At 51.5% G+C, this 27,645-nt stretch overlaps 3 protein-coding genes across 3 annotated transcripts in view; all 3 read left to right on the top strand.

Annotated features, from left to right (window-relative positions):
- The first annotated feature begins 1,699 nt into the window (after window positions 1–1,699).
- On the top strand, window positions 1,700–6,641 carry LOC128501180 (serine protease 33-like). The gene is made up of 6 exons (XM_053470576.1): window positions 1,700–1,808; window positions 3,175–3,201; window positions 3,618–3,780; window positions 4,712–4,977; window positions 5,418–5,590; window positions 6,082–6,641. The coding sequence occupies exons 1-6, from the start codon at window positions 1,760–1,762 to the stop codon at window positions 6,349–6,351; spliced, it is 948 nt and encodes a 315-aa protein (XP_053326551.1). The 5' UTR covers window positions 1,700–1,759; the 3' UTR covers window positions 6,352–6,641.
- Window positions 6,642–7,937: 1,296 nt separating this feature from the next.
- Window positions 7,938–18,221, top strand: PHGDH (phosphoglycerate dehydrogenase). The gene is made up of 12 exons (XM_053470892.1): window positions 7,938–8,165; window positions 13,013–13,164; window positions 13,276–13,341; window positions 13,411–13,465; window positions 13,593–13,691; window positions 13,834–13,966; window positions 14,194–14,342; window positions 14,437–14,589; window positions 16,314–16,446; window positions 16,825–16,949; window positions 17,046–17,241; window positions 18,035–18,221. The coding sequence occupies exons 1-12, from the start codon at window positions 8,025–8,027 to the stop codon at window positions 18,160–18,162; spliced, it is 1,530 nt and encodes a 509-aa protein (XP_053326867.1). The 5' UTR covers window positions 7,938–8,024; the 3' UTR covers window positions 18,163–18,221.
- A 3,643-nt stretch (window positions 18,222–21,864) lies between these two features.
- LOC128501776 (integrin alpha-M-like) overlaps window positions 21,865–27,645 on the top strand; it is a 34,122-nt gene continuing 28,341 nt past the window's right edge. The window contains exons 1-4 of the mRNA XM_053471383.1: window positions 21,865–22,098; window positions 23,570–23,672; window positions 23,753–23,856; window positions 27,384–27,454. Coding sequence (XP_053327358.1) covers window positions 22,047–22,098; window positions 23,570–23,672; window positions 23,753–23,856; window positions 27,384–27,454 — 330 coding nt within the window. The 5' untranslated portion in view covers window positions 21,865–22,046. The remainder of the gene's footprint in view (window positions 22,099–23,569; window positions 23,673–23,752; window positions 23,857–27,383; window positions 27,455–27,645) is intronic.

The following is a 27,645-nucleotide window of genomic DNA, read 5'->3' on the forward strand; positions in this document are numbered from 1 at the left end:
ACAGCTACCCACCAATGGAAAGGACCCTGACTTATGCCCTGAGCATGAGCCAGCAGTCATGACCCCCTTCCCTACTGGTCCAGGGGGCCCCTTTCTCACTCAGTGCCCACAACTCCTTCCACACTCAGTGCCCAGAACTCCTTCTCACTCAGTGCCCACAACTCCTTCCACACTCAGTGCCCAGAACTCCTTCTCACTCAGTGCCCACAACTCCTTCCACACTCAATGTCCACATCTCCTTCCACACTCAGTGCCCAGAACTCCTTCCACACTCAATGTCCACATCTCCTTCCACACTCAGTGCCCACAACTCCCTCCACACTCAGTGCCCACAACTCCCTCCACACTCAGTGCGCACAACTCCCTCCACACTCAGTGCCCACAACTCCCTCCACACTCAGTGCCCACAACTCCCTCCACACTCAGTGCCCACAACTCCCTCCACACTCAGTGCCCAGAACTCCTTCCACACTCAGTGCCCAGAACTCCTTCTCACTCAGTGCCCACAACTCCTTCCACACTCAATGTCCACATCTCCTTCCACACTCAGTGCCCACAACTCCCTCCACACTCAGTGCCCACAACTCCCTCCACACTCAGTGCGCACAACTCCCTCCACACTCAGTGCGCACAACTCCCTCCACACTCAGTGCCCACAACTCCTTCCACACTCAATGTCCACATCTCCTTCCACACTCAATGTCCACATCTCCTTCCACACTCAATGCCCACAACTCCCTCCACACTCAGTGCCCAGAACTCCTTCTCACTCAGTGCCAAAAAGTCCCTCCACACTTAATGTCCATATCTCCTTCCACACTCAGTGCCCAGAATTCCCTCCACATTCAATGCCAACAACTCCCTCCACACTCAATGTCCACAACTCCTTCCACACTAAGTGCCCACAACTCCCTCCACACTCAGTGCCCACAACTCCCTCCACACTCAGTGCCCACAACTCCCTCCACACTCAGTGCCCGCAACTCCCTCCACACTCAATGCCCGCAACTCCCTCCACACTCAGTGCCCACAACTCCTTCCACACTCAGTACCCACAACTCCCTCCACACTCAGTGCCCACAACTCCCTCCACACTCAGTGCCCACAACTCCCTCCACACTCAGTGCCCACAACTCCCTCCACACTCAGTGCCCGCAACTCCCTCCAAACTCAATGCCCGCAACTCCCTCCACACTCAGTGCCCACAACTCCTTCCACACTCAGTGCCCACAACTCCCTCCACACTCAGTGCCCACAACTCCTTCCACACTCAGTGCCCAGAACGCCCGCCTCACTCAGTGCCCACAACTCCCTCCACACTCAGGGTCTCCACCTCCCTCGTTTCTCAGAACTTCCTCCTCTGCCCTCACTGACATGGTTAGGTGTCCCTTATTGTCACCTTCTGACTCTAAGACAGGGAGGGGAAGCTCTTAGAGTTTGGTGAGTGGTGAATCACTCAGGGAGGGGATGGAGTTGGAGTTTATGAGGGGAGGAAGGTATAAGGAGGGATGGAGAAGAGTCAGGCATCAGAGCTGATTCTGAGAGCCTTGCATCACCTGTATGACTCTCTGCCATTCACGTTTGTAGCTGGGCCTATAAACCGCCATCCGCACCGCCTGTCCCGGTTTGGCCGGATCTGTTTGTCTCTCCTGGTGTGCAGGGTATTTTCTTCACTCCCCACTGCTCGTTTTGGGCAGCGGATCGGAGACCCACTGGACGCAGCACGGAGATTAAACCCTTACACCAAACCTCAAAGGTCATGGCGCAGCGGGGACCCTGGGCTCTGACTCTCCTTTTCCTGGCCACAAGTGAGTAAATGACCATGGAGCACGCTCACTCTGAAGCGTCCGCTTGGCAAGATCTTATAATCAGACTCATTACTGGGGTAAATTACAGGCTGTAGAGGCAAATACAGCCTCCCTAACCGGAGTGCCATTTAGCTCATTGGAGCCTCGTTAATCAGAGTGCTACCTAATAATTCTATTCTAGCCAGCTGCCATTTATTGTACCCACTGATACCTACTTAGCTGTACTGCCACACTTACCGAAGCCTTAGATAAGAGCAGAAATTACTCATGTGAGTGCAGCCTCAATACTCAGAGTACACCCTAAACAAGAGCAGTGTTATATCACTCATAGCAGAGTGGAGAACTGGAGGACGCTCTTCTAATTGTGGGGAGCAGTGTAAAAGAGTGGGTCACCAAATGAGTGGAAGTTGTTCGGGGGGACTGTAATACTCAGTGGAGGAGTCTAGGTTACTTGTGAGGGAGTCGGGTGACTCAGTGGGTTTGAGTGGGTCACTCAGTAAGAAGAGTAGGTTGGGATGGTTCATTCATTGGGGGAGTGGGTCACCGAGTAGGGCGGCTGGGTCGCTTAGTGGTGGGGTCACTGATTGAGGGAGTGGGTTACTTGTTGTGAATAAGTCAGGTGACTCGGTGAGTTGGAGTGGGTCACTCAGTGAGGGGAGTAAGTTACTTGTTCTTGGGGGCTGGTTTATTCAGTAGAGGGTGTGGGTCACTCAGTCGGGGGTCACTGATTGAGGGAGTGGGTTGCTTGTTGTGAATAAGTCAGGTGACTCAGCGGGTTGGTCACTCAGTGAGGGGAGTAAGTTACTTGTTCTTGGGGGCTGGTTTATTCAGTAGAGGGTGTGGGTCACTCAGTCGGGGGTCACTGATTGAGGGAGTGGGTAGCTTGTTGTGAATAAGTCAGGTGACTCAGCGGGTTGGTCACTCAGTGAGGGGAGTAAGTTACTTGTTCTTGGGGGCTGGTTTATTCAGTAGAGGGTGTGGGTCACTCAGTCGGGGGTCACTGATTGAGGGAGTGGGTAGCTTGTTGTGAATAAGTTAGGTGACTCAGTGGGTTGGTCACTCAGTGAGGGGAGTAAGTTACTTGTTCTTGGGGGCTGGTTTATTCAGTAGAGGGCGTGGGTCACTCAGTCGGGGGTCACTGATTGAGGGAGTGGGTTGCTTGTTGTGAGTAAGTCAGGTGACTCAGTGGGTTGGTCACTCAGTGAGGGGAGTAGGTTACTTGTTCATTCAGTAGTAGATCAATCTGTACGAACCACCTGATTCCTGGGGCCCCTCATCACTGTTTATTATATGACTTGGGCATTTGCCCAGATATTGCCCAGGGATTGGGGTCCTCATTAACACCCCGATTCTCCTTCTCTTTTAGGTTTCCCGCACATAGCATCATACTCAGGTAAGTGGCCGCTTTTAGAAAGCATCATATGAGGTTAAATGGTGCCCTATGTCATTGTTGTCCCACGTTGTCATTATTGACCCCAGCCCGTCTGTAAACACCACTAAACATGCCCCCATCCTACAAATACCCCCCCTCATGTACCAGCCATCAGATCATCCTCCTCTATTATCCAACCAAGTTTGGTAACAATTACACCTTTACAGGCTTCTTCTTCAGGAAACCTGTCCTGAGTAGCCTCGAAAGCTCGGACTGGCATGCAGTTCGTTTGGCCGTCGTCTTTACCAAACTTGCGTATTTTCTTTCCACGGCTGCCTACATCTACCATCCCAACCTTTAGACTTCTGTGGCCCTCCCACCCTGCCAGACACCCCCTGATGCCCCAGCCATTGCCCTGACAGTTGTTTCTTACTTAGGTTGCGGAAAGCCTCTGACATCAGACCGGATTGTTGGAGGTCAAGATGCGCTATACGGGGAGTGGCCGTGGCAAGTCAGCCTGAGGAAGGGTGGATACCACATCTGCGGGGGCTCCATGATTGACACCCAATGGGTCATTACTGCTGCACACTGCTTCATACAGTGAGTGAGGCCTGTATCAAAGAGGGTACAGAAAATTGGGTGACATGCAGTCTGCCCCTCATATCCTACCGTATATAGGAAGATGTGCAGGATGGCCTTCCGTAGGGTTATCTAGGATATTTTATTGCCCCCTCACCATGCCACCAGGAGCAGGAAGGATGGATGTGGGGTATTGGTTGGCTGTATGCACCTGAGGATTAATATTTTGTCACCCCCACCACATATGAGTGGAGGTGAAAAGGGTCATTAGCTTTTTGGTTTTTAGGGGGTCATATATATCTATATATATATGGGGGTTAGAATTTTTGTTGTTGTTGGGGGAGGGAATTTGCTCCTCCCAGTACATGGTGACATGGAGCCTGCTCCTCCCACTGAAGGTGACACGGAGCCTGCTCCTCCCACTGCATGATGACACGGAGCCTGCTACTCCCACTGCATGGTGACACGGAGCCTGCTCCTCCCACTGCATGGTGACACGGAGCCTGCTCCTCCCACTGCATGGTGACACGGAGCCTGCTCCTCCCACTGCATGATAACATGGAGTCTGCTCCTCTCTCTGCATGGTGACACGGAGCCTGCTCCTCCCACTGCATGGTGACACGGAGCCTGCTCCTCCCACTGCATGGTGACACGGAGCCTGCTCCTCCCACTGCATGGTGACACGGAGCCTGCTCCTCCCACTGCATGGTGACACGGAGCCTGCTCCTCCCACTGCATAGTGACACGGAGCCTGCTCCTCTCTCTGCATGGTGACACGGAGCCTGCTCCTCCCACTGCATGGTGACACGGAGCCTGCTCCTCCCACTGCATGGTGACACGGAGCCTGCTCCTCCCACTGCATGGTGACACGGAGCCTGCTCCTCTCTCTGCAGGGGACACAACTAACCCCTGAGCCTATGAAATATCTTCACGTTTCTCCTTCTCTCCTCAGGCCGTATTTGCCCTCGGACTATAGCGTGAATCTTGGAGCATACCAGCTGTCGGTACCCAGTGGGGTAATGGCTAAAGTCAGCAACATTTACATCCACCCCACATACAAGCGGGCAGGATCCAGCGGAGATATCGCCCTCATTAAACTTCAGAACCCCGTGCCGTACACGGACTACATGCTGCCCGTTTGCATCCCCGCTTCAGACGTTGTGTTCCCGAGTGGCCTTAGCTGCTTTGTGACTGGCTGGGGGTCCATCCGACAAGGAGGTGAGGCGTTCTGCGCTTGGTGGGTACAGATCGGTGGTGGGTCCTGCGCTCAGGAGACTCCGGGAGCAAATTCTTCATTTTGGGGTTGGATTTCTCAGGACATTCTAGAATATGTTGAAGAACAGTCTGGAGACATTTTCTTGAAATCTTTAGTCGACGTTGATACCTTTTTATTGGTTTAAGTTTTCTGGACCTCATCGGTCCCTTCTTCACATGATTCCATGACTATCATGTTACTATATATCTTTGTCTGTATTGACCCAACAAAAGGTATCAACTTTGACTAAAGAAGATGTTTTTACTCCATTGAAGGCCACTGGCCTCTGCTAAGGTCCATCCAATTCCACCGGCGCATCAATGGCTTCCGCTCCGTTTGTTCTGCTTTAGTTAAACTTTTGTCACTTTTCTTGTGGATTAACCCATTCCTTGGTGATTTGCAGTGAGTCTTCCATCTCCACAAACACTCCAGAAGGTCCAAATTCCGATCATAGATCGAACGACGTGTGATGCCATGTACCACGCGAACAACCCCACTCTGCTCCCCAATGTCACCATCATCCTGTGGGATATGATATGCGCAGGATTCAAGGATGGACAGAAAGATTCATGTCAGGTAAACACACCGACCTACAGGGCGGGACCCCTATACCCTCAGAGACAGACACAAAGTAGTAGTCCTCATGGACAGATCCACCATGGGGTGAAGGAGGCTCCTGGGTCTTGGTGGACAGACCCACCATGGGGTGACGGAGATTCCTGGGTCCTGGTAGACAGATCCACCATGGGGTGATGGAAACCCTTAATCTTCTCTTCCCTTAATCTTCTAATCAGTACAAGACAAACTAATGAGAGGAGCATGTAAGAGAGAAGGGATCCTGCAGGCCTCACTCTGGGACCTTGTCTCCTGGTGACTTTGACCTGGGGCTACACGATTCAGTGGTTTCTGTAGAGCGATGATATGGCAACCCCAGGTCCAAAAAGCGTTTCCCAGATAATAATAATCATCACTTTTTTTTCCACTCTCCAAGCGGTGCCTGGTTTTTGGCGTCTCCATGTCAGCTCACATTATCTCACATCCTTGTGTCTCTCCTGCTCTCCCCGTAGGGTGACTCCGGTGGCCCCCTCGTGTGCCGATGGGATGGCTCATGGCTTCTAGCTGGAATAGTGAGCTGGGGTTTCGGATGCGCCATCCCCAGCCGCCCTGGCGTATACACTCACGTCCCCTCGTACTCAGTCTGGATCAAGCAGCACATACCGGCGTTTGAGCTCACCCCCGCCATCATCAGCCTGGACACCGCCAATGGTTCGGGGGGTCCCTCCTTCTGCCTTGCCCTCGTCCTCCTCCTCGCCCTCGTCCTGCATGAGTTTGTGTAGCCTGCAGAGTATATGGGCATTCGGGGTTAAGGAGCCTTTCCGCATATTGGAACTGTTAACCCCTTTTCTGCTGGCATCTTAAACATCCGTTACATTGTATCGTTTATCTCCTATTTTGAAAAGCAGGTATACCTCTGCACCTAAAGGGGTCCGACGCTGCACTTTGGGGATATAGCCCTGAATTAATAAAGAGGGTTTATTCCTCAGGTGAAGCAGAAATACCGCAAAACGGCAACTAGAGACTTTATCAAATGCAATCATTTATTTAATTAAACTTTGAAAGAGGTGGAGACGAGCGTGAGTGTGTGATGTGCTCGCTAACGGAATCCTGCAGTACGCGCGCCCTCCACAAGATGTCGCTGTGCGTGAGGCGCTCGTGCTTTGGGCTTACTGTGGAGGGATCTGGAGTCAGCTCATGGCACATTTACCCCGTTAATGCAGCAACTGCCCATCATGCCCCCGATAATCACCCTCCACCCGCACCGGCACATTGTGTGCCTACCAATGATACAACAACAGAGCGGGGAGACAGACAGGAGGGGAGAGAGAGACAGCCAGGACGGGAGAGAGAGACAGCCAGGACGGGAGAGAGAGACAGCCAGGAGGGGAGAGAGACAGCCAGGACGGGGGAGAGAGACAGCCAGGAGGGGAGAGAGACAGCCAGGACGGGAGAGAGAGACAGCCAGGAGGAGAGAGACAGCCAGGAGGAGAGAGAGAGACAGCCAGGACGGGAGAGAGAGACAGCCAGGACGGGAGAGAGAGACAGCCAGGAGGAGGGAGAGAGACAGCCAGGACGGGAGAGACATAAAAGATCATAATAGTCGAGTCGCCCGTTTCTCCTGCCCAGAACTTAATCAGTCGTTGGTCTCGTTTTAGATTCAGGAGCCGTATGCCTAACCCATGCATGTTTAATCCCCTCACTGTATTACCCTCTACCACTTCTGCTGGGAGGCTGCTCCACTTGTCTACCACCTCTCAGTAAATTAAAACTTCTCTCCGTTCCATCTCAGTCTCTGACCCTCTCGTGTTAGACTCCAGTCTCTTGTTGTGACTTCTCTCCTCTTTTGTAATATAAAAAGGAGAGGAGAGACAGCCGGGAGGAAGGAGGAGAGACAGCCGGGAGGAGGGAGGAGAGACAGGAGGGAGGAGAGACAGCCGGGAGGAGGGAGGAGAGACAGCCGGGAGGAGGGAGGAGAGACAGCCGGGAGAAGAGAGGAGAGACAGCCGGGAGGAGGGAGGAGAGACAGCCGGGAGGAGGGAGGAGAGACAGCCGGGAGGAGGGAGGAGAGACAGGAGGGAGGAGAGACAGCCCGGAGGAGGGAGGAGAGACAGCCGGGAGGAGGGAGGAGAGACAGCCGGGAGGAGGGAGGAGAGACAGGAGAGAGGAGAGACAGCCCGGAGGAGGGAGGAGAGACAGCCGGGAGGAGGGAGGAGAGACAGCCGGGAGGAGGGAGGAGAGACAGGAGGGAGGAGAGACAGCCGGGAGGAGGGAGGAGAGACAGCCCGGAGGAGGGCAGGGGGATGGTTTGGAAAATCACTGATTCAGAGAATCTCAGGGAATTTCTCCTGAATGTGCAGAGAGTAAGAGCCCCGTCAGCAGAGAGAGAGCGAGACTGAGAGAGAGAGAGAGAGAGACTGCAGGGACACAGAGACCGTCTGCATTGGTGACAGCGATGTCTCTCTCAGAGATCCGCCGCATTCTGATCAGCGACAGTCTCGCCCCGGCTTGTGCCAGCATCCTGCGCTCTCAGGGTGGCATCGAGGTGACAGAGTCCCCGGGACTGTCTCCCGAGCAGCTGCTCTCCGTGATCAAGGTGGGACGCGGGGCAATCTGTGGGCTTACAGGCAGAGGAATGCTCTGCAGGGAGAGGGCAGGGAAGCGATGATCTGCAGGGATAGGGTAGGGAAGCGATGATCTGCAGGGAGAGGGCAGGGAAGCGATCATTTGCAGGGAGAGGGTAGGGAAGCGATGATTTGCAGGGAGAGGGCAGGCAGGGAATGCTCTGCAGGGACATGGCAGGGAAGCGATGATCTGCAGGGAGAGGGCAGGCAGGGAATGCTCTGCAGGGACATGGCAGGGAAGCGATGATCTGCAGGGAGAGGGCAGGCAGGGAATGCTCTGCAGGGACATGGCAGGGAAGCGATGATCTGCAGGGAGAGGGCAGGCAGGGAATGCTCTGCAGGGACATGGCAGGGAAGCGATGATCTGCAGGGAGAGGGCAGGCAGGGAATGCTCTGCAGGGACATGGCAGGGAAGCGATGATCTGCAGGGAGAGGGCAGGCAGGGAATGCTCTGCAGGGACATGGCAGGGAAGCGATGATCTGCAGGGAGAGGGCAGGCAGGGAATGCTCTGCAGGGACATGGCAGGGAAGCGATGATCTGCAGGGAGAGGGCAGGCAGGGAATGCTCTGCAGGGACATGGCAGGGAAGTGATGATCTGCAGGGAGAGGGCAGGCAGGGAATGCTCTGCAGGCGCTGGATTTCCGAGCGGCTGAGTCTGAGCTTTTCATTCATTGCAAAGTCTGATGCAACAGAGATGAGAAGTGACTGCACAGCGGGGGAGGGGAGGAGAGACACGCGCACTCACACACTAACACTCACTGTCAGTAACACGCACACTGACACGCACTGTTAGTAACGCACACTGACACTCACCGATGCACACTGACACTCACCGACGCCCACTGACGCTCACTTTCAGTAACACGCACACTGACATGCACTGTTAGTAACGCACACTGACGCTCACTGACGCACACTGACACGCACACGTATGCTGACACGCTTACACTGATATTACACACGCTGTACACGGGGTGAGGACTCGCTGGATGTAGTAATGCTGTGCGAGGACCGCGTGTGGCGGGGGAATCATTCCAGATTAAACTTCCAGCGGACTCAATCAACAGCCATACGTGCCATCTGAGTCTGCGTGGATTACAAAAACTATAGGGGCCTGCCGGTCAGTATACAGTCTGTATTATAGAAGATATAGGGGCCTGCCGGTCAGTATACAGTCTGTATTATAGAAGATATAGGGGCCGCCGGTCAGTATACAGTCTATATTATAGAAGATATAGGGGCCTGCCGGTCAGTATACAGTATGTATTATAGAAGATATACTGGCCCGCTGGTCAGTATACAGTCTGTATTATGCAAGATATAGGGGCCGCCAGTCAGTATACAGTCTGTATTGTAGAAGATATAGGGGCCGCCGGTCAGTATACAGTCTGTATTATAGAAGATATAGGGGCCTGCCGGTCAGTATACAGTATGTATTATAGAAGATATAGGGGCCGCTGGTCAGTATACAGTCTGTATCATAGAAGATATAGGGGCCGCCGGTCAGTATACAGTCTGTATTATAGAAGATATAGGGGCCGCCGGTCAGTATACAGTCTGTATTATAGAAGATATAGGGGCCGCCGGTCAGTATACAGTATGTATTATAGAAGATATAGGGGCCTGCCGGTCAGTATACAGTCTGTATTATAGAAGATATAGGGGCCGCCGGTCAGTATACAGTCTGTATTATAGAAGATATAGGGGCCGCCGGTCAGTATACAGTCTGTATTATAGAAGATATAGGGGCCGCCGGTCAGTATACAGTCTGTATTATAGAAGATATAGGGCCAGCCGGTCAGTATACAGTCTGTATTATAGAAGATATAGGGGCTGCCGGTCAGTATACAGTCTGTATTATAGAAGATACAGGGGCCGCCGGTCAGTATACAGTCTGTATCATAGAAGATATAGGGGCCGCCGGTCAGTATACAGTCTGTATCATAGAAGATATAGGGCCGCTGGTCAGTATACAGTCTGTATTTTAGAAGATATAGGGCTCACCGGTCAGTATACAGTCTGTATTATAGAAGATATAGGGGCCTGCCGGTCAGTATACAGTCTGTATTATAGAAGATATAGGGGCCTGCCGGTCAGTATACAGTCTATATTATAGAAGATATAGGGGCCTGCCGGTCAGTATACAGTATGTATTATAGAAGATATAGGGGCCTGCCGGTCAGTATACAGTCTGTATTATAGAAGATATAGGGGCCGCCGGTCAGTATACAGTCTGTATTATAGAAGATATAAGGGCCCGCTGGTCAGTATACAGTCTGTATTATAGAAGATATAGGGCCCGCCGGTCAGTATACAGTCTGTATTATAGAAGATATAGGGCCAGCCGGTCAGTATACAGTCTGTATTATAGAAGATATAGGGGCCGCCGGTCAGTATACAGTCTGTATTATAGAAGATATAGGGCCAGCCGGTCAGTATACAGTCTGTATTATAGAAGATATAGGGGCTGCCGGTCAGTATACAGTCTGTATTATAGAAGATACAGGGGCCGCCGGTCAGTATACAGTCTGTATTATAGAAGATATAGGGCCAGCCGGTCAGCATACAGTCTGTATTATAGAAGATATAGGGGCCGCCGGTCAGTATACAGTCTGTATTATAGAAGATATAGGGCCAGCCGGTCAGTATACAGTCTGTATTATAGAAGATATAGGGGCCGCCGGTCAGTATACAGTCTGTATTATAGAAGATATAGGGGCCTGCCGGTCAGTATACAGTCTGTATTATAGAAGATATAGGGGCCGCCGGTCAGTATACAGTCTGTATTATAGAAGATATAGGGGCCGCCGGTCAGTATACAGTCTGTATTATAGAAGATATAGGGGCCGCCGGTCAGTATACAGTCTGTATTATAGAAGATATAGGGCCAGCCGGTCAGTATACAGTCTGTATTATAGAAGATATAGGGGCTGCCGGTCAGTATACAGTCTGTATTATAGAAGATACAGGGGCCGCCGGTCAGTATACAGTCTGTATTATAGAAGATATAGGGCCAGCCGGTCAGTATACAGTCTGTATTATAGAAGATATAGGGGCCGCCGGTCAGTATACAGTCTGTATTATAGAAGATATAGGGCCAGCCGGTCAGTATACAGTATGTATTATAGAAGATATAGGGGCCGCCGGTCAGTATACAGTCTGTATTATAGAAGATATAGGGGCCGCCGGTCAGTATACAGTCTGTATTATAGAAGATATAAGGGCCCGCTGGTCAGTATACAGTCTGTATTATAGAAGATATAGGGCCAGCCGGTCAGTATACAGTCTGTATTATAGAAGATACAGGGGCCTGCCGGTCAGTATACAGTCTGTATTATAGAAGATATAGGGGCCCGCTGGTCAGTATACAGTCTGTATTATAGAAGATATAGGGCCCGCCGGTCAGTATACAGTCTGTATTATAGAAGATATAGGGGCTGCCGGTCAGTATACAGTCTGTATTATAGAAGATACAGGGGCCTGCCGGTCAGTATACAGTCTGTATTATAGAAGATATAGGGGCCTGCCGGTCAGTATACAGTCTGTATTATAGAAGATATAGGGGCCGCCGGTCAGTATACAGTCTGTATTATAGAAGATATAGGGGCCTGCCGGTCAGTATACAGTCTGTATTATAGAAGATATAGGGGCCTGCCGGTCAGTATACAGTCTGTATTATAGAAGATATAGGGGCTGCCGGTCAGTATACAGATACTGAAGAAGCAGGTGCACGTTGGACGGCCCCCTGGTCTGGGGTGACCTGTTTTTCTGGACCCAGTGACCTGCTGATTGTGCACTTGGGGGGAGGGGTAGAAATATTCCTGTTTGTCATGTGACCACATGCCAAAGGCTCTCTGTGTGTCATGTGACCGCGTACGACAGGGACCTCAATCTAAAGGCTAATGATGAAGTCAGAGGGGCCGACCAGACACAGCATCAGAAGCATCCGGCCCCATCAGCCAATCAAACGATATATTGATTTAACCATTTAGAGACTGGACTCTGGTACCTGATTTCAAATGTACCTCTGCTCGGCCGGCATATCGGCCCCTGACGGCCCCCGTCTAGTCTGTGAAGACCTTAATCAGTCGTTGGCCTCGTCTTAGATTCAGGAGCCGTATGTCTATCCCATGTACGTTTAATCCCCTCACTGTATTACCCTCTACCACTTCTGCTGGGAAGCTGTGCCACTTATCTACCACCCTCTCAATGGGCTGTGCATTGTAGCAAGTAGAGCGACAACCTGTGATTGGCTCCCTGATACTTTGTAGCACTGCTGGCAGAGTCCCAGCAGGCGCCTATGTCATTCAGTCATGTAATAGCCCCCGTCAGTTATTTAATGCCCCCCAGTCAGTCATGTAATAGCCCCCGTCAGTTATTTAATGCCCCCAGTCAGTCATGTAATAGCCCCCGTCAGTTATTTAATGCCCCCAGTCAGTCATGTAATAGCCCCCGTCAGTTATTTAATGCCCCCCATTCAGTCATGTAATAGCCCCCGTCAGTTATTTAATGCCCCCCATTCAGTCATGTAATAGCCCCCGTCACTTATTTAATGCCCCCCAGTCAGTCATGTAATAGCCCCCGTCAGTCATCCCCCCCCCCGTGTCACTTGGTATGAAGGGGATCTGGACACACTTTAGCGGCTCGTTTACTTTTATTGATTTTAGTTTAATTACTTTGACCCCAATCAGTGGCTCGGGGGAGGGGCAGTTTTGACCTCCATAGATGAGCCACGGTTGTTTTTTGTGTGCGGGTGCTCGTTACCCACGTGGATGGAGTGCCGGTTCCCCCGCTCCACTCACACTCCCTTCTCCACAGGACTATGACGGGCTCATCGTGCGATCAGCGACCAAAGTTGGCGCCGACGTCCTGCAGGCCGGGTCGAGGCTCAAGGTGGTGGGGCGAGCCGGGACCGGAGTGGACAACGTGGACGTGGAAGCTGCCACCAAGAATGGGGTCATTGTCATGAAGTAAGTGTAGGGTGGAGGGGGTTGGCGTCACGGTGGTCCCCTGGCCGGGTCTTTTCCTGACCGGTATGGGTGCCGCCTCGTGTCCATTTGTGACCATCTTCTCCTCTCCAGCACGCCGACCGGCAACAGCATCAGCGCTGCGGAGCTCACCTGCGGCCTCATCCTCAGCCTGTCCAGGTAAGAGGAGAAGAGAAGAGACCCCGAGAGACGCCCCGCGTGTCACTCTAACCCGGCCTCTCTTTTCAGACAGATCCCCCAAGCAGCAGCCTCCATGAAGGAAGGACGCTGGGACCGCAAGAAGGTGAGCGCTCTGCCCAGGAGCTCGCAATCTACGGGGAAAGGGACATGTGGCATCAGTAACGGGGGGGGGGGCGCCGGGGCAAATGAAGGGCCGAAGGCCGTGTCACTGACTGTATTTTGTCCGGCAGTTTATGGGCTCTGAGCTCCACGGGAAGACTTTGGGGGTCCTGGGCCTCGGCCGCATCGGGAAGGAGGTCGCCGTCAGGATGCAGGCCTTCCAGATGAAGGTGACTCCACACCCCCCACCCCGCTGCCTGCCTCGGGGCCACGGACCCCACGTGGCCCCAGATTAGGATTTGGCAGTTCACTCCCTCCTCCTCTCCACGGCCATTTCTGTCCCCATTAAATCCTCTCGTTTTTCCTCCCCAGACTATCGGTTACGATCCGGTGATCCCCCCGGAGGTGACGGCGGAATTCGGGGTTCAACAATTCGCACTCGAAGAAATCTGGGAACAGTGTGATTACATCACCGTGCACACGCCACTCCTCCCCTCCACCACAGGTACCCGCCACACCCCGCTCCTCCCCTCCACCACAGATACCCGGCACACGCTGCTCCTCCCCTCCACCACAGGTACCCGCCACACGCCGCTCCTCCCCTCCAACACAGGTACCCGCCACACGCCGCCCCTCCCCTCCACCACAGGTACCCGGCATACGCCGCCCCTCCCCTCCACCACAGGTCCCCTCCATGTGTCTCTGAGATCCTCTCCTTTAACCCCCACCCAGGACTGATTAACGACGAAGCCTTCTCCAGGTGTAAGCGGGGAGTGCGGGTTATAAACTGTGCACGGGGAGGAATAATTGATGAAGAGGCATTACTGCGGGCGCTCGAGAGCGGGCAGTGCGGGGGAGCCGGCCTCGATGTATTCACTGAGGTGAGTGACAGCCGGACAGACTTAATGACAAAGTGACAGTCGGGGACCGAGTGACAGCCAAGCAGAGGGTTACAGATCGGTCTTTTCAATCCAGGAGCCACCAAGGGATAAAGCGCTGGTTAACCACCCTCTGGTCATCAGTTTACCCCACCTTGGGGCAAGTACCAACGAGGCACAGAACCGCTGCGGGGAGGAGATCGCTCTGCAGATTGTGGATCTGGTCAAAGGCAAAGCGCTGATTGGAGCAGTAAGTCTGTCTCGGTATATACTGGGATTACTCAAATATGTGATGGGATATACTGGGATTATATATATATATATATATATATATATATGGGATATACTGGATTACACAGATATGTGATGGGATATACTGGGATTATATATATATATATATATATATATATATGGGATATACTGGGATTACACAGATATGTGATGGGATATACTGGGATTATATATATATATATATATATGGGATATACTGGGATTACACAGATATGTGATGGGATATACTGGGATTATATATATATATATATATATATAGGGTTATATATATACTGGGATTACACAGATATGTGATGGGATATACTGGGATTATGTGTATATATATATATATATATATATATATATAGGATATACTGGGATTACGCGGATATAAAATGGGATATACTGGGATTATGCGGATATTTGATGAGTAGACTGGGATTACACGGATATATGATGGGACATACTGGGATTACGCGGATATATGCTGGGATATACTGGGATTACGCGGATATATGATGGGTAGACTGGGTGAGGTTTACAGATATATGATGGGATATACTGGGTGAGGTTTACAGATATATGATGGGATATACAGGGGTTTACAGGTATATGATGGGATATACTGGGGTTTACAGGTATATGATGGGATATACTGGGATTACACGGATATATTATGGGATATACTGGGGATTACACGGATATATGATGGGATATACTGGGGTTTACAGATATATGATGGGATATACTGGGATTACACGGATATATGATGGGATATACTGGGGATTACACGGATATATAATGGGACATACTGGGGTTTACAGATATATGATGGGATATACTGGGATTACGCTGATATATGATGGGATATACTGGGTGGAGTTTACAGATATATGATGGGATATACTGGGATTACGCTGATATATGATGGGATATACTGGGTGGAGGTTACAGATATATGATGGAATATACTGGGATTACGCGGATATATGATGGGATATACTGGGATTACGTGGATATATGATGGGATATACTGGGATTATGCGGATATATGATGGGTAGACTGGGTGAGGTTTACAGATATATGATGGGATATACTGGGTGAGGTTTACAGATATATGATGGGATATACTGGGGTTTACAGATATATGATGGGATATACTGGGTGAGGTTTACAGGTATATGATGGGATATACTGGGGTTTACAGATATATGATGGGATATACAGGGGTTTACAGGTATATGATGGGATATACTGGGGTTTACAGATATATGATGGGATATACAGGGGTTTACAGGTATATGATGGGATATACTGGGGTTTACAGATATATGATGGGATATACTGGGATTACGCTGATATATGATGGGATATACTGGGTGGAGGTTACAGATATATGATGGGATATACTGGGATTACGTGGATATAAAATGGGATATACTGGGATTACGCAGATATATGATGGGTAGACTGGGATTACACAGAAGTCACTGGGAATGCCCCGCTCACCCTGGCCCCGGTTCTGGTCTCCCTCCTCTGAGACCCTCGGTCTGTCCGTCAGGAATTGAAGGGTTCAGCGATACCCAACGTCCAGTTCCTGCAGTACCTGTGGCTACCACCAGATGGTGCCATGATTTATGGATTGTATGGGAAAAGTGACCTCCGGGATGTGAACCACGCGTGTCCCTCTGTCTGCCCCCCAGGTTAATGCACCTGCCCTCTCCAGGGCATTTTCCCCTAAAACCAAACCCTGGATCCAGCTGGGGGAAGCTCTGGGCGTTCTCCTCCGAGCCCTGCTACCGAAACTCAGTGGGGATATTCAGCTGACCACATCAGGTAAGCCACTTGTTCCTCCCCTGCAGGGCCATCTGTGATGTTACCTGGCCACAGCTGCTCGTGGCCCTTCCAATGCAGTGGTGAGCCAGCCTTTGGCCCCAAGGTGCCCATGATAAACAACAACATGCATGACCCCACCTTGCGCGTGACGCACACATGTGGACAAATACCCACGGGACCCACGCATACACTCACCATTTTACGCATGTACGGTATACTCCCGATGGTGGCACAGTCACTTTTTGGCACGTGTCTCCTTGTGGTCCTCCACAGGCAGGTCATGTGATAATCACGTCTCCAATAAACCCGCAGGTGCCACAGACCACGTTTCTGCTACCGGTCCCTCTAACGTGTCTTGTTTGTTTTGCTGGGTGTTAGGAGAAGCTCTGAGAGACGCCGGATCGTACCTGTGCTCCGCGGTGACCGTGGGACTTCTCCGTGGAACTGAAGAAAGGCTCAACCTTGTTAATGCCACGTTCTTCGCCAGGAACCTGGGCATCAAGGTGAGGACTTCTCCTGACCTGTGGTCTCTGGCTGCCTGGCCAGCAGTGTACTCTAAGCCCCTGCTCTCTCTCATTCATGTGAATTTCATCCTCCAGGTCACCTCGCTGCATTGCTCTGAGAATGGGGAGGAAGTACTGGCCCTGTCCTGTGGTGGTCTCCAGCTGCTGGGTGGGTTGAGTGGTTCTTCTCCATGCCTCCTTCAGATTGGATCCTCCACGTTCCACAGCCCCGTGTCCCTCCACGGAACCCTCCTGCTATGGGAAGGTCAAGCTCCCCTCCCGAAGCTTATAGGTAAGGCGAATGTTGCCTGATTTCTGTGGCCTTGTGGTCTTTGATCGGCATTTCATATTCTGCTCTGATTTTGGACACTGGAGCCACAGACAAGTTCTTCCCCTGCATGAACACAGGTGCTTTACTCTGCTGTAGCTTTGAACCCAGAGCTGGACAGGTTTTGGGGGATTGGAGACGTGGCTCCTGAACAGAGGCTACAAAACAATCCCACGGCTGCCACCTCGTGGTTCATGTGTTGTATTATGGCTTTTCACAAAATCTCTCCTCCTGCGTAAAACCTTATGTGGTTCCCTCCTTGCCTTATTCCCCCTCCTCCTCTCCTCTCCTCATTCCCCTCCTCTCTCTCCTCTCTCTCCTCATTCCTCTCCCCTCTCTCCTCTCTCTCCTCATCCCTCTCCCCTCCTCTCTCTCCTCATTCCTCTCCCCTCCTCTCTCTCCTCATTCCTCTCCCCTCCTCTCTCTCCTCATTCCTCTCCCCTCCTCTCTCTCCTTATTCCTCTCCCTTCCTCTCTCTCCTCATTCCTCTCCCCTCCTCTCTCTCCTTATTCCTCTCCCTTCCTCTCTCTCCTCATTCCTCTCCCCTCCTCTCTCTCCTGATTTCTCTCCCCTCCTCTCTCTCCTTATTCCTCTCCCTTCCTCTCTCTCCTCATTCCTCTCCCCTCCTCTCTCTCCTGATTTCTCTCCCCTCCTCTCTCTCCTCATTCCTCTCCCCTCCTCTCTCTCCTCATTCCTCTCTCTCCTCCCTCCTTGATGCCCCAGACCCTGCATTAACCGGCTCTTTATCTCCCCACAGAGGTTCTGGCAGAGTCCGGAGGTCACCTGCGGGTGTTCCACGTATCAGAAGGACACAGTGTGGCCGGAGTCTCCTCTCCGCTCTCGGATCTGTCTCCCCTGGGACCCTGCACCCAGCTCGCGTTCTGACCCTCCCCTGCTGATGTAATTAACCTGTTATTAGTCATTAAAGGGTTGCAGCTCGTTTACGGCTCGTGGTATGATGATGGCTGAGAGTTTCCATTTCACACCAACGTACCTCCCAACCTTTCAAAACGTGAAAGAGGGACACTTTTTTTTTTAATGGCTCTCGTGGAATCGATACAAGCGATCCAACGTCACGTAAAAGCGTCGAGCTCGCCCGTAAAACCCGCTTTATTTCTGTCAGCACAGCCATGCGTATTAAAAATAACCAACACATTGAACTGAATTCCCATGACGCTCAGCCAGACATGCTACTTCCATGATGCTGGCTGAGCGTCATGGGAAGTGCAGTTAACAGTAGATAAAGCTGCAGATGCTATCTGTGAACTACAATTCCCATGATTCTCAGCCAGCCAGGTGTCCACCATAATGCTGGTTGAGCATCATTGGAAGAGTAGTCCACAGCAACAGAGATTTTTTTTTAACACACACCTGCCCATAAACACACACATACGCATACACTGCCCTTACACACACATACACTGCCCTTATACGCACACACATACATGTACGCTGCCTTTACACACATACACACACATACATGTACGCTGCCTTTACACACACACATACATGTACACGGCCTTTACACACACCTGCCCATAAACAGACATATACACATACACTTTCCTTACACACGCCTGTCCATACACACACACAAGCTTACAAACACACACGTATAGACACATACACTGCCCTTCCACCCCTTTCTCCCCATCTCTTACCTCCTCCTCCATCCTGTGGTGGGAGCGCGAGGTCTGTCGCTTTACTGCTCACTCATCGCTGAGCGCCGGCCATTGATGCAGAGTGCGGGGGTGACGTCATATCCCGGCGCTCGGCATTATTTGCCGGCAGGTAGTGATGAGGGAGCAAAAAAGCGACAGACCTCGCGCTCCCTAATGTTGAGCCGACCAGAGGGAGATCCCAAACCAGTCCCGCAGACTGCGGCTGCTGATTGGGCGGCTGTGCACCCCCCCCCGCACTGCACCTGAGGGGAGTACGGATCTCACCCTTCCTCTGCCTCTGCAAAGTGGGACAGAGATAGGGATAGGCGGTACAGCGAGACAGAGTCACAAAATCAGGACTGTCCCGCTCAAATCGGGACAGTTGGGGGCATGAACTGCAGCCACTAATCGGGGAGGAATCAACTTTGTTCCTGATTATATGTTTGTCTTTCCACTTTGGAGGTGATTAGGGCAGAGTGAGTTTTAGTTCACACCTTCGAACCGTGTGGCCACCAACTCACCGCTCACCACTTCCTCCTCGCACTCGCGTGGCTGCTCACAATTTCACAACAGAGTTTTCACAAAATGAGTTTCTGTAAAGAAAAAAAACGGCCAAAACCGCCCTGCTGCATCCATAACCGCCACGTCCATAACCGCCCCGCTGCGTCCATAACCGCCCCGCTGCGTCCATAACTGCCCCGCTGCGTCCATAACCTCCCCGCTGCGTCCATAACCGCCCCGATGCGTCCATAACCGCCCCGCTGTGTCCATAACCGCCCCGCTGCGTCCATAACCGCCACGTCCATAATCGCCCGCCACATCCATAACCGCCCCGCCGCGTCCATAACCGCCCCGCCGCGTCCATAACCGCCCCGCTGCGTCCATAACCGCCCCGCTGCGTCCATAACCGCCACGTCCATAACCGCCCCGCTGCGTCCATAACCGCCACGTCCATAACCGCCCCGCTGCGTCCATAACCGCCCCGCTGCGTCCATAACCGCCCCGCTGCGTCCATAACCGCCACATCCATAACCGCCCCGCTGCGTCCATAACCACCACGTCCATAACCGCCCCGCTGCGTCCATAACCGCCACGTCCATAACCGCCACATCCATAACCGCCACGTCCATAACCGCCCCGCTGCGTCCATAACCGCCACGTCCATAACCGCCACATCCATAACCGCCCCGCTGCGTTCATAACCGCCCCGCTGCGTTCATAACCGCCACGTCCATAACCGCCACATCCATAACCGCCACGTCCATAACCGCCCCGCTGCGTCCATAACCGCCACGTCCATAACCGCCACGTCCATAACCGCCACATCCATAACCGCCACGTCCATAACCGCCCCGCTGCGTCCATAACCGCCACGTCCATAACCGCCACGTCCATAACCGCCCCGCTGCGTTCATAACCGCCACGTCCATAACCGCCACGTCCATAACCACCCCGCTGCGTCCATAACCGCCCTGCTGTGTTCATAACCGCCACGTCCATAACCGCCACGTCCAAAACCGCCCCGCTGCGTCCAAAACCGCCACGTCCACAGCCTGTAAAAGCCTCAGACGTTATCCGGTTCGTCGTCTCATCTTGGATTCAGCAGAAACCGAACCCAAAATATCAGTCAGCCTAAAAGCCCTGAGCGGCCGTAATACCCCCCAGAACCACTAACGGGGGGCGCAGGGAAATCCACGTCCCTAACGTAATTAGTAAGAAAACCCCCATGGGGGGTGAAGGAGGTCCGGCAACGAGATGGACGGGGTGGAATCTCCATCTCTGTGTGGTTTTCTCGCAGCGCCACGTAAGCCCACAGGGCGTGTAAGAAGGACCCTGACTTTATCCGTACTCTGCTCCATCTATAGTGCAGGACTGAATTATCAGCTTTCAGTATTGTTGGGCCTCTTGCCCCTGGGCTGAACGTGGCTGAACGTCCTGATCCACAGATCCACGGCCTACAAACTCCGTGGCCCTAGGCTGACCTCTCAGTATCTCGGGATAAAGTTGTAATCGCGTGGGGAGGATCGTGGCCTCCAAACCCCCCCCGTGGCTTCTCCATTTGGTGAACTTCAGATATTTCGTCACTTCCTGATTTTATTTTGGTATTTATAGAAATTTTCACTACGTTACGAAGTATCTGGTGATTCTACGTGGAACCCTCCACGCGTCATACACTAAATAAAACGTCCAGACTACTGCCCGGGGCCACATCTGCTGGAAGCTTTTTCCCTGCTCCCTCAACTCTTTCTATTAAAAGACAAAGATTTCATTCCTTTAAACCCAACGTCCTCATGATTTTCTCCTCTTCATGATCCCCTCTCCCTTCTCCCCTCTCTCCTCTTCATGATCCCCTCTCCCTTCTCCCCTCTCTCCTCTTCATGATCCCCTCTCCCTTCTCTCCCCTTTTTGATCCCCTCTCCCTTCTCCCCTCTCCCTTCTCTCCCCTTTATGACCCCCTCTCCCTTCTCTCCTCCCTCTTCTCTCCCCTTTATGACCCCCTCTCCCTTCTCTCCTGTTTTATCATACCCTTCTGTGTTCTCTCATCAGTTTGAGGACAGGTATATTTGACACCCCATTAACCCATTGCGCAGCACGTGTGATTCAGAGGCAATCTGGCAACAATTTCAGCAAATGTTTACCTGACGGAAACTGTGCCGGGGTCTGTCGGGGTCTGTCGGGGTCTGCCGGGGTCTGCCGGGGTCTGTCGGGGTCTGCCGGGGTCTGTCGGGGTCTGTGTGTATCTTTAAGGGGGATTTTGTATAAACGTAATGTAATACATGGAGTATTTGAGTGAATGCCTGGAGCAGCGACTCGTATTTTGGGGTCCCACAGGGGAGACCCCACTCACACTCCACATCTGTAAGGGCTTTCAAGGGCTAATTGGCACGGAAGGTTCCTGGGGGCTATGGCGTGTCCCAGTGGGCAGGCGGCCATTCTGATAGGGTGAAGAAAGGGTTAAATGAATTACAGAAGTCACAAACCAGTCAAGCAGTTGACCCAACTCTCTTACAGGAACTATGTGGGGTTTCACAAACACTCGCGGTCCTCCTCTTCCTCTCCTGTCAGGGAGACATTTCAGAGACCTGACGGTGCCACAAGCTGCTTCCGATGGATGCCCCCCACAGTGCAGCCCCCTTCTCACTATGGCTGCTCTGTCTGGGTGAGTGAATGATGGACGGAATGGCCTTTCTTTGGAGGTGCCCACTCTCTGGGGTCTCTGTGTCTCTGGGGTCTGTGTGTCTCTGGGGTCTGTGTGTCTCTGGGGTCCCTGTGTCTCTGGGGTCTGTGTGTGTCTGGGGTCTCTGTGTGTCTCTGGGGTCTCTGTGTGTCTCTGGGGTCTGTGTGTCTCTGGGGTCTGTGTGTCTCTGGGGTCTCTGTGTGTCTCTGGGGTCTGTGTCTCTGGGGTCTGTGTGTCTCTGGGGTCTGTGTGTGTCTCTGGGGTCTGTGTGTCTCTGGGGTCTGTGTGTCTGGGGTCTCTGTGTGTCTCTGGGGTCTCTGTGTGTCTCTGGGGTCTGTGTGTCTCTGGGGTCTCTGTGTCTCTGGGGTCTGTGTGTCTCTGGGGTCTCTGTGTGTCTCTGGGGTCTGTGTGTCTCTGGGGTCTGTGTGTCTCTGGGGTCTGTGTCTCTGGGGTCTCTGTGTCTCTCTGGGGTCTCTGTGTCTCTGGGGTCTCTGTGTGTCTCTGGGGTCTCTGTGTCTCTGTGTGTCTCTGTGTGTCTCTGGGGTCTCTGGGGTCTGTGTGTCTCTGGGGTCTGTGTGTCTCTGGGGTCTGTGTCTCTGGGGTCTGTGTGTCTCTGGGGTCTCTGTGTGTCTCTGGGGTCTGTGTGTCTCTGGGGTCTCTGTCTCTGGGGTCTGTGTGTCTCTGGGGTCTCTGTGTCTCTGGGGTCTCTGTCTCTGGGGTCTGTGTGTCTCTGGGGTCCCTGTGTCTCTGGGGTCTGTGTGTCTCTGGGGTCTCTGTGTGTCTCTGGGGTCTCTGTGTCTCTGGGGTCTGTGTGTCTCTGGGGTCTCTGTGTGAGTTTGTGTGTGTACTAGTGTGTGTGGGCACGTGAGTGTGTTTGTGAGTGTGTGAGTGTGAGTGTGTGCTCCCCTCCATTCCTTGCACACCACAAAAGCTATATTCACAAATATGAAAGGCGTTTGCAGGGGTAATCGGGGAGGAAGTATGCTCCCGGGGCATTATCCCGCTCTGCCTCACTCGCTCTGATTGTTGCCTCTGTTCAGAAGGAGAATAATTATTGTCTTAACCCTTTATTGCCACCAGGTGCAGAATATTTGAGATGTTTGTATGAAGCCCCAGGCTGACACGTAATTGCCCCATTCATAGATTCTAAGACCCTCGGTGTGTGCATTGACCCCGTTTCCGGAGCGTTGGGGGGGGGGTTTCTCTGGTGTGTGGTGTCCCCACATTGAGCGGCTCGTGGATGTGCTGGCTCAGTGGATTTACTGTTTAGGGGCCACAGAAAGGCCCCTGATGCTCTTATAGGTGAGGCGTGGGTGAGCAGCATATGAGGGCCAATAGCATAAGTGGGTGTGGCTATCATCAGACCACTCCCCTTCGCCTCTTTGGCATGACTTCTGGTCTCCGCTGTCATCTTCTTCCCTTCTATCGTCTGCTTTTTGTGTACAATCCACAGCCGTGTCCCCTGCCGGTGGCTTCTTTGTGGACACCGATCAACCAATCGTCTTCCAGGATGGAGATCAGAGTTTTGGATACCAAGTTGTCCAGATGAGGAACCGGTGAGAGAACATGACCTGTCCGCAGGTGCTAGAGCAGGTGCCGGCAGCAGGTGTCCTAACTGCCCCTTCTCTACCTCCAGGGTAATTGTCAGCGCCCCCCTCCAGCAAACTGACACCAATAGAACTGGACAGCTGTATCAATGTGACCCTGGGTCCCGAGCCTGTCAACCAATCACCATGACTGGTAGGAATGATGTCATACGCCTGGGTGTGGATACTTATTTTGTGATTTTGTTTGGCTGTAAGTTCTGCCTGCGCGGAGATCTGCCGCGAGCTGTAAAGCAGGGTATTTATTTACTTACCCCAGCACATCTGCCATTCATAGGGTATGTGATAATGCCATCGGGTTACAATACTGGGGTGGAATAATGGGACTGATGGCCAGCTGGTAGACATTGAGCAAAGGTCAGGGTATCAGGGCGCCGGGTATTGACACGCAGGTGGGACACGGACACGCCTCGCCAACCTGAGCTCACAAACCAGTCACTGGAGGGACCTGGGCACACCGGAGCTTGGGGCATTAGAACACAGGACCCCGGCACCAAAGGAACTCCGGAACCAGCAACATGGAGCCAACAGGAGCCAAGGGAAGAGGGACATTTTATAGAGGGACACTAGGAGCTGGCTAGTAGAGTCCAACAAGGCGGCAGAAGAAGTAGACTGGGAGGAGCCGGGTTGTAGGCGGCCCTGATAGTCTCTCGCACTAACATACACACACGCTAACACCATCCACTAACATACACACACGCTAACACCATCCACTAACATACACACACGCTAACACCATCCACTAACATACACACACGCTAACACCATACACTAACATACACACACGCTAACACCATCCACTAACATACACACACGCTAACACCATCCACTAACATACACACACGCTAACACCATCCACTAACATACACACACGCTAACACCATCCACTAACATACACACACGCTAACACCATCCACTAACATACACACACGCTAACACCATCCACTAACATACACACACGCTAACACCATCCACTAACATACACACACGCTAACACCATCCACTAACATACACACACGCTAACACCATCCACTAACATACACTCACGCTAACACCATCCACTAACATACACACACGCTAACACCATCCACTAACATACACACACGCTAACACCATCCACTAACATACACTCACGCTAACACCATCCACTAACATACACACACGCTAACACCATCCACTAACATACACACACGCTAACACCATCCACTAACATACACACACGCTAACACCATCCACTAACATACACACACGCTAACACCATCCACTAACATACACACACGCTAACACCATCCACTAACATACACACACGCTAACACCATCCACTAACATACACTCACGCTAACACCATCCACTAACATACACTCACACTAACACCATCCACTAACATACACACACGCTAACACCATCCACTAACATACACACACGCTAACACCATACACTAACATACACTCACGCTAACACCATCCACTAACATACACACACGCTAACACCATCCACTAACATACACACACGCTAACACCATCCACTAACATACACACACGCTAACACCATCCACTAACATACACTCACACTAACACCATACACTAACATACACTCACGCTAACACCATCCACTAACATACACACACGCTAACACCATCCACTAACATACACACACGCTAACACCATCCACTAACATACACACATGCTAACACCATCCACTAACATACACACACGCTAACACCATCCACTAACATACACACACGCTAACACCATCCACTAACATACACTCACACTAACACCATACACTAACATACACTCACGCTAACACCATCCACTAACATACACACACGCTAACACCATCCACTAACATACACACACGCTAACACCATCCACTAACATACACACACGCTAACACCATCCACTAACATACACACACGCTAACACCATCCACTAACATACACACACGCTAACACCATCCACTAACATACACACACGCCAACACCATCCACTAACATACACACACGCTAACACCATCCACTAACATACACTCACACTAACACCATACACTAACATACAGTCACGCTAACACCATCCACTAACATACACACACGCTAACACCATACACTAACATACACTCACGCTAACACCATCCACTAACATACACACACGCTAACACCATCCACTAACATACACACACGCTAACACCATCCACTAACATACACACACGCTAACACCATCCACTAACATACACACACGCTAACACCATCCACTAACATACACACACGCTAACACCATCCACTAACATACACTCACACTAACACCATCCACTAACATACACACACGCTAACACCATCCACTAACATACACACACGCTAACACCATCCACTAACATACACACACGCTAACACCATCCACTAACATACACACACGCTAACACCATCCACTAACATACACACACGCTAACACCATCCACTAACATACACACACGCCAACACCATCCACTAACATACACACACGCTAACACCATCCACTAACATACACACACGCTAACACCATCCACTAACATACACACACGCTAACACCATCCACTAACATACACACACGCTAACACCATCCACTAACATACACTCACACTAACACCATCCACTAACATACACACACGCTAACACCATCCACTAACATACACACACGCTAACACCATCCACTAACATACACTCACACTAACACCATACACTAACATACAGTCACGCTAACACCATCCACTAACATACACACACGCTAACACCATCCACTAACATACACTCACGCTAACACCATCCACTAACATACACACACGCTAACACCATCCACTAACATACACACACGCTAACACCATCCACTAACATACACTCACGCTAACACCATCCACTAACATACACTCACACTAACACCATACACTAACATACAGTCACGCTAACACCATCCACTAACATACACACACGCTAACACCATCCACTAACATACACTCACGCTAACACCATCCACTAACATACACACACGCTAACACCATCCACTAACATACAGTCACGCTAACACCATCCACTAACATACACTCACGCTAACACCATCCACTAACATACACACACGCTAACACCATCCACTAACATACACTCACGCTAACACCATCCACTAACATACACACACGCTAACACCATCCACTAACATACACTCACGCTAACACCATCCACTAACATACACACACGCTAACACCATCCACTAACATACACACACGCTAACACCATCCACTAACATACACTCACGCTAACACCATCCACTAACATACACACACGCTAACACCATCCACTAACATACACACACGCTAACACCATCCACTAACATACACACACGCTAACACCATCCACTAACATACACACACGCTAACACCATCCACTAACATACACACACGCTAACACCATCCACTAACATACACACACGCTAACACCATCCACTAACATACACTCACACTAACACCATATACTAACATACACTCACACTAACACCATATACTAACATACACTCACACTAACACCATCCACTAACATACACTCACACTAACACCGTCCACTAAATACAGATAATCTAGTGCTTGCCATGCTGTTCTTTGCTGAGGCTGATGGGAGTTGTAATTCTCGCTGTATTTCAGGTAATGCGGCCGATGTAAACATCTCCCTGGGCCTGGTGCTGGCGGCTCAGCAGGACCCCCCCGAGTTACTGGTACGTTACCCCTTCTTCCAGCATTAACCCTATAACTGAGCCATGATTTCCAGGACCTGCATTCGTGTCACCTGTTCCTCCCCGGCATGAGTGCTGCCCTCCCCCCACAGGGCAGATAAACTCCCAGAAGGCAATGAGGGGGTAATACTCTGCACTGGCCGCAGGGGGCAGCACTGTACATGCACCGCTCA

The sequence above is a fragment of the Spea bombifrons genome, chromosome 7, assembly GCF_027358695.1.
Source record: "Spea bombifrons isolate aSpeBom1 chromosome 7, aSpeBom1.2.pri, whole genome shotgun sequence".
NCBI lineage: Eukaryota > Metazoa > Chordata > Amphibia > Anura > Pelobatidae > Spea > Spea bombifrons.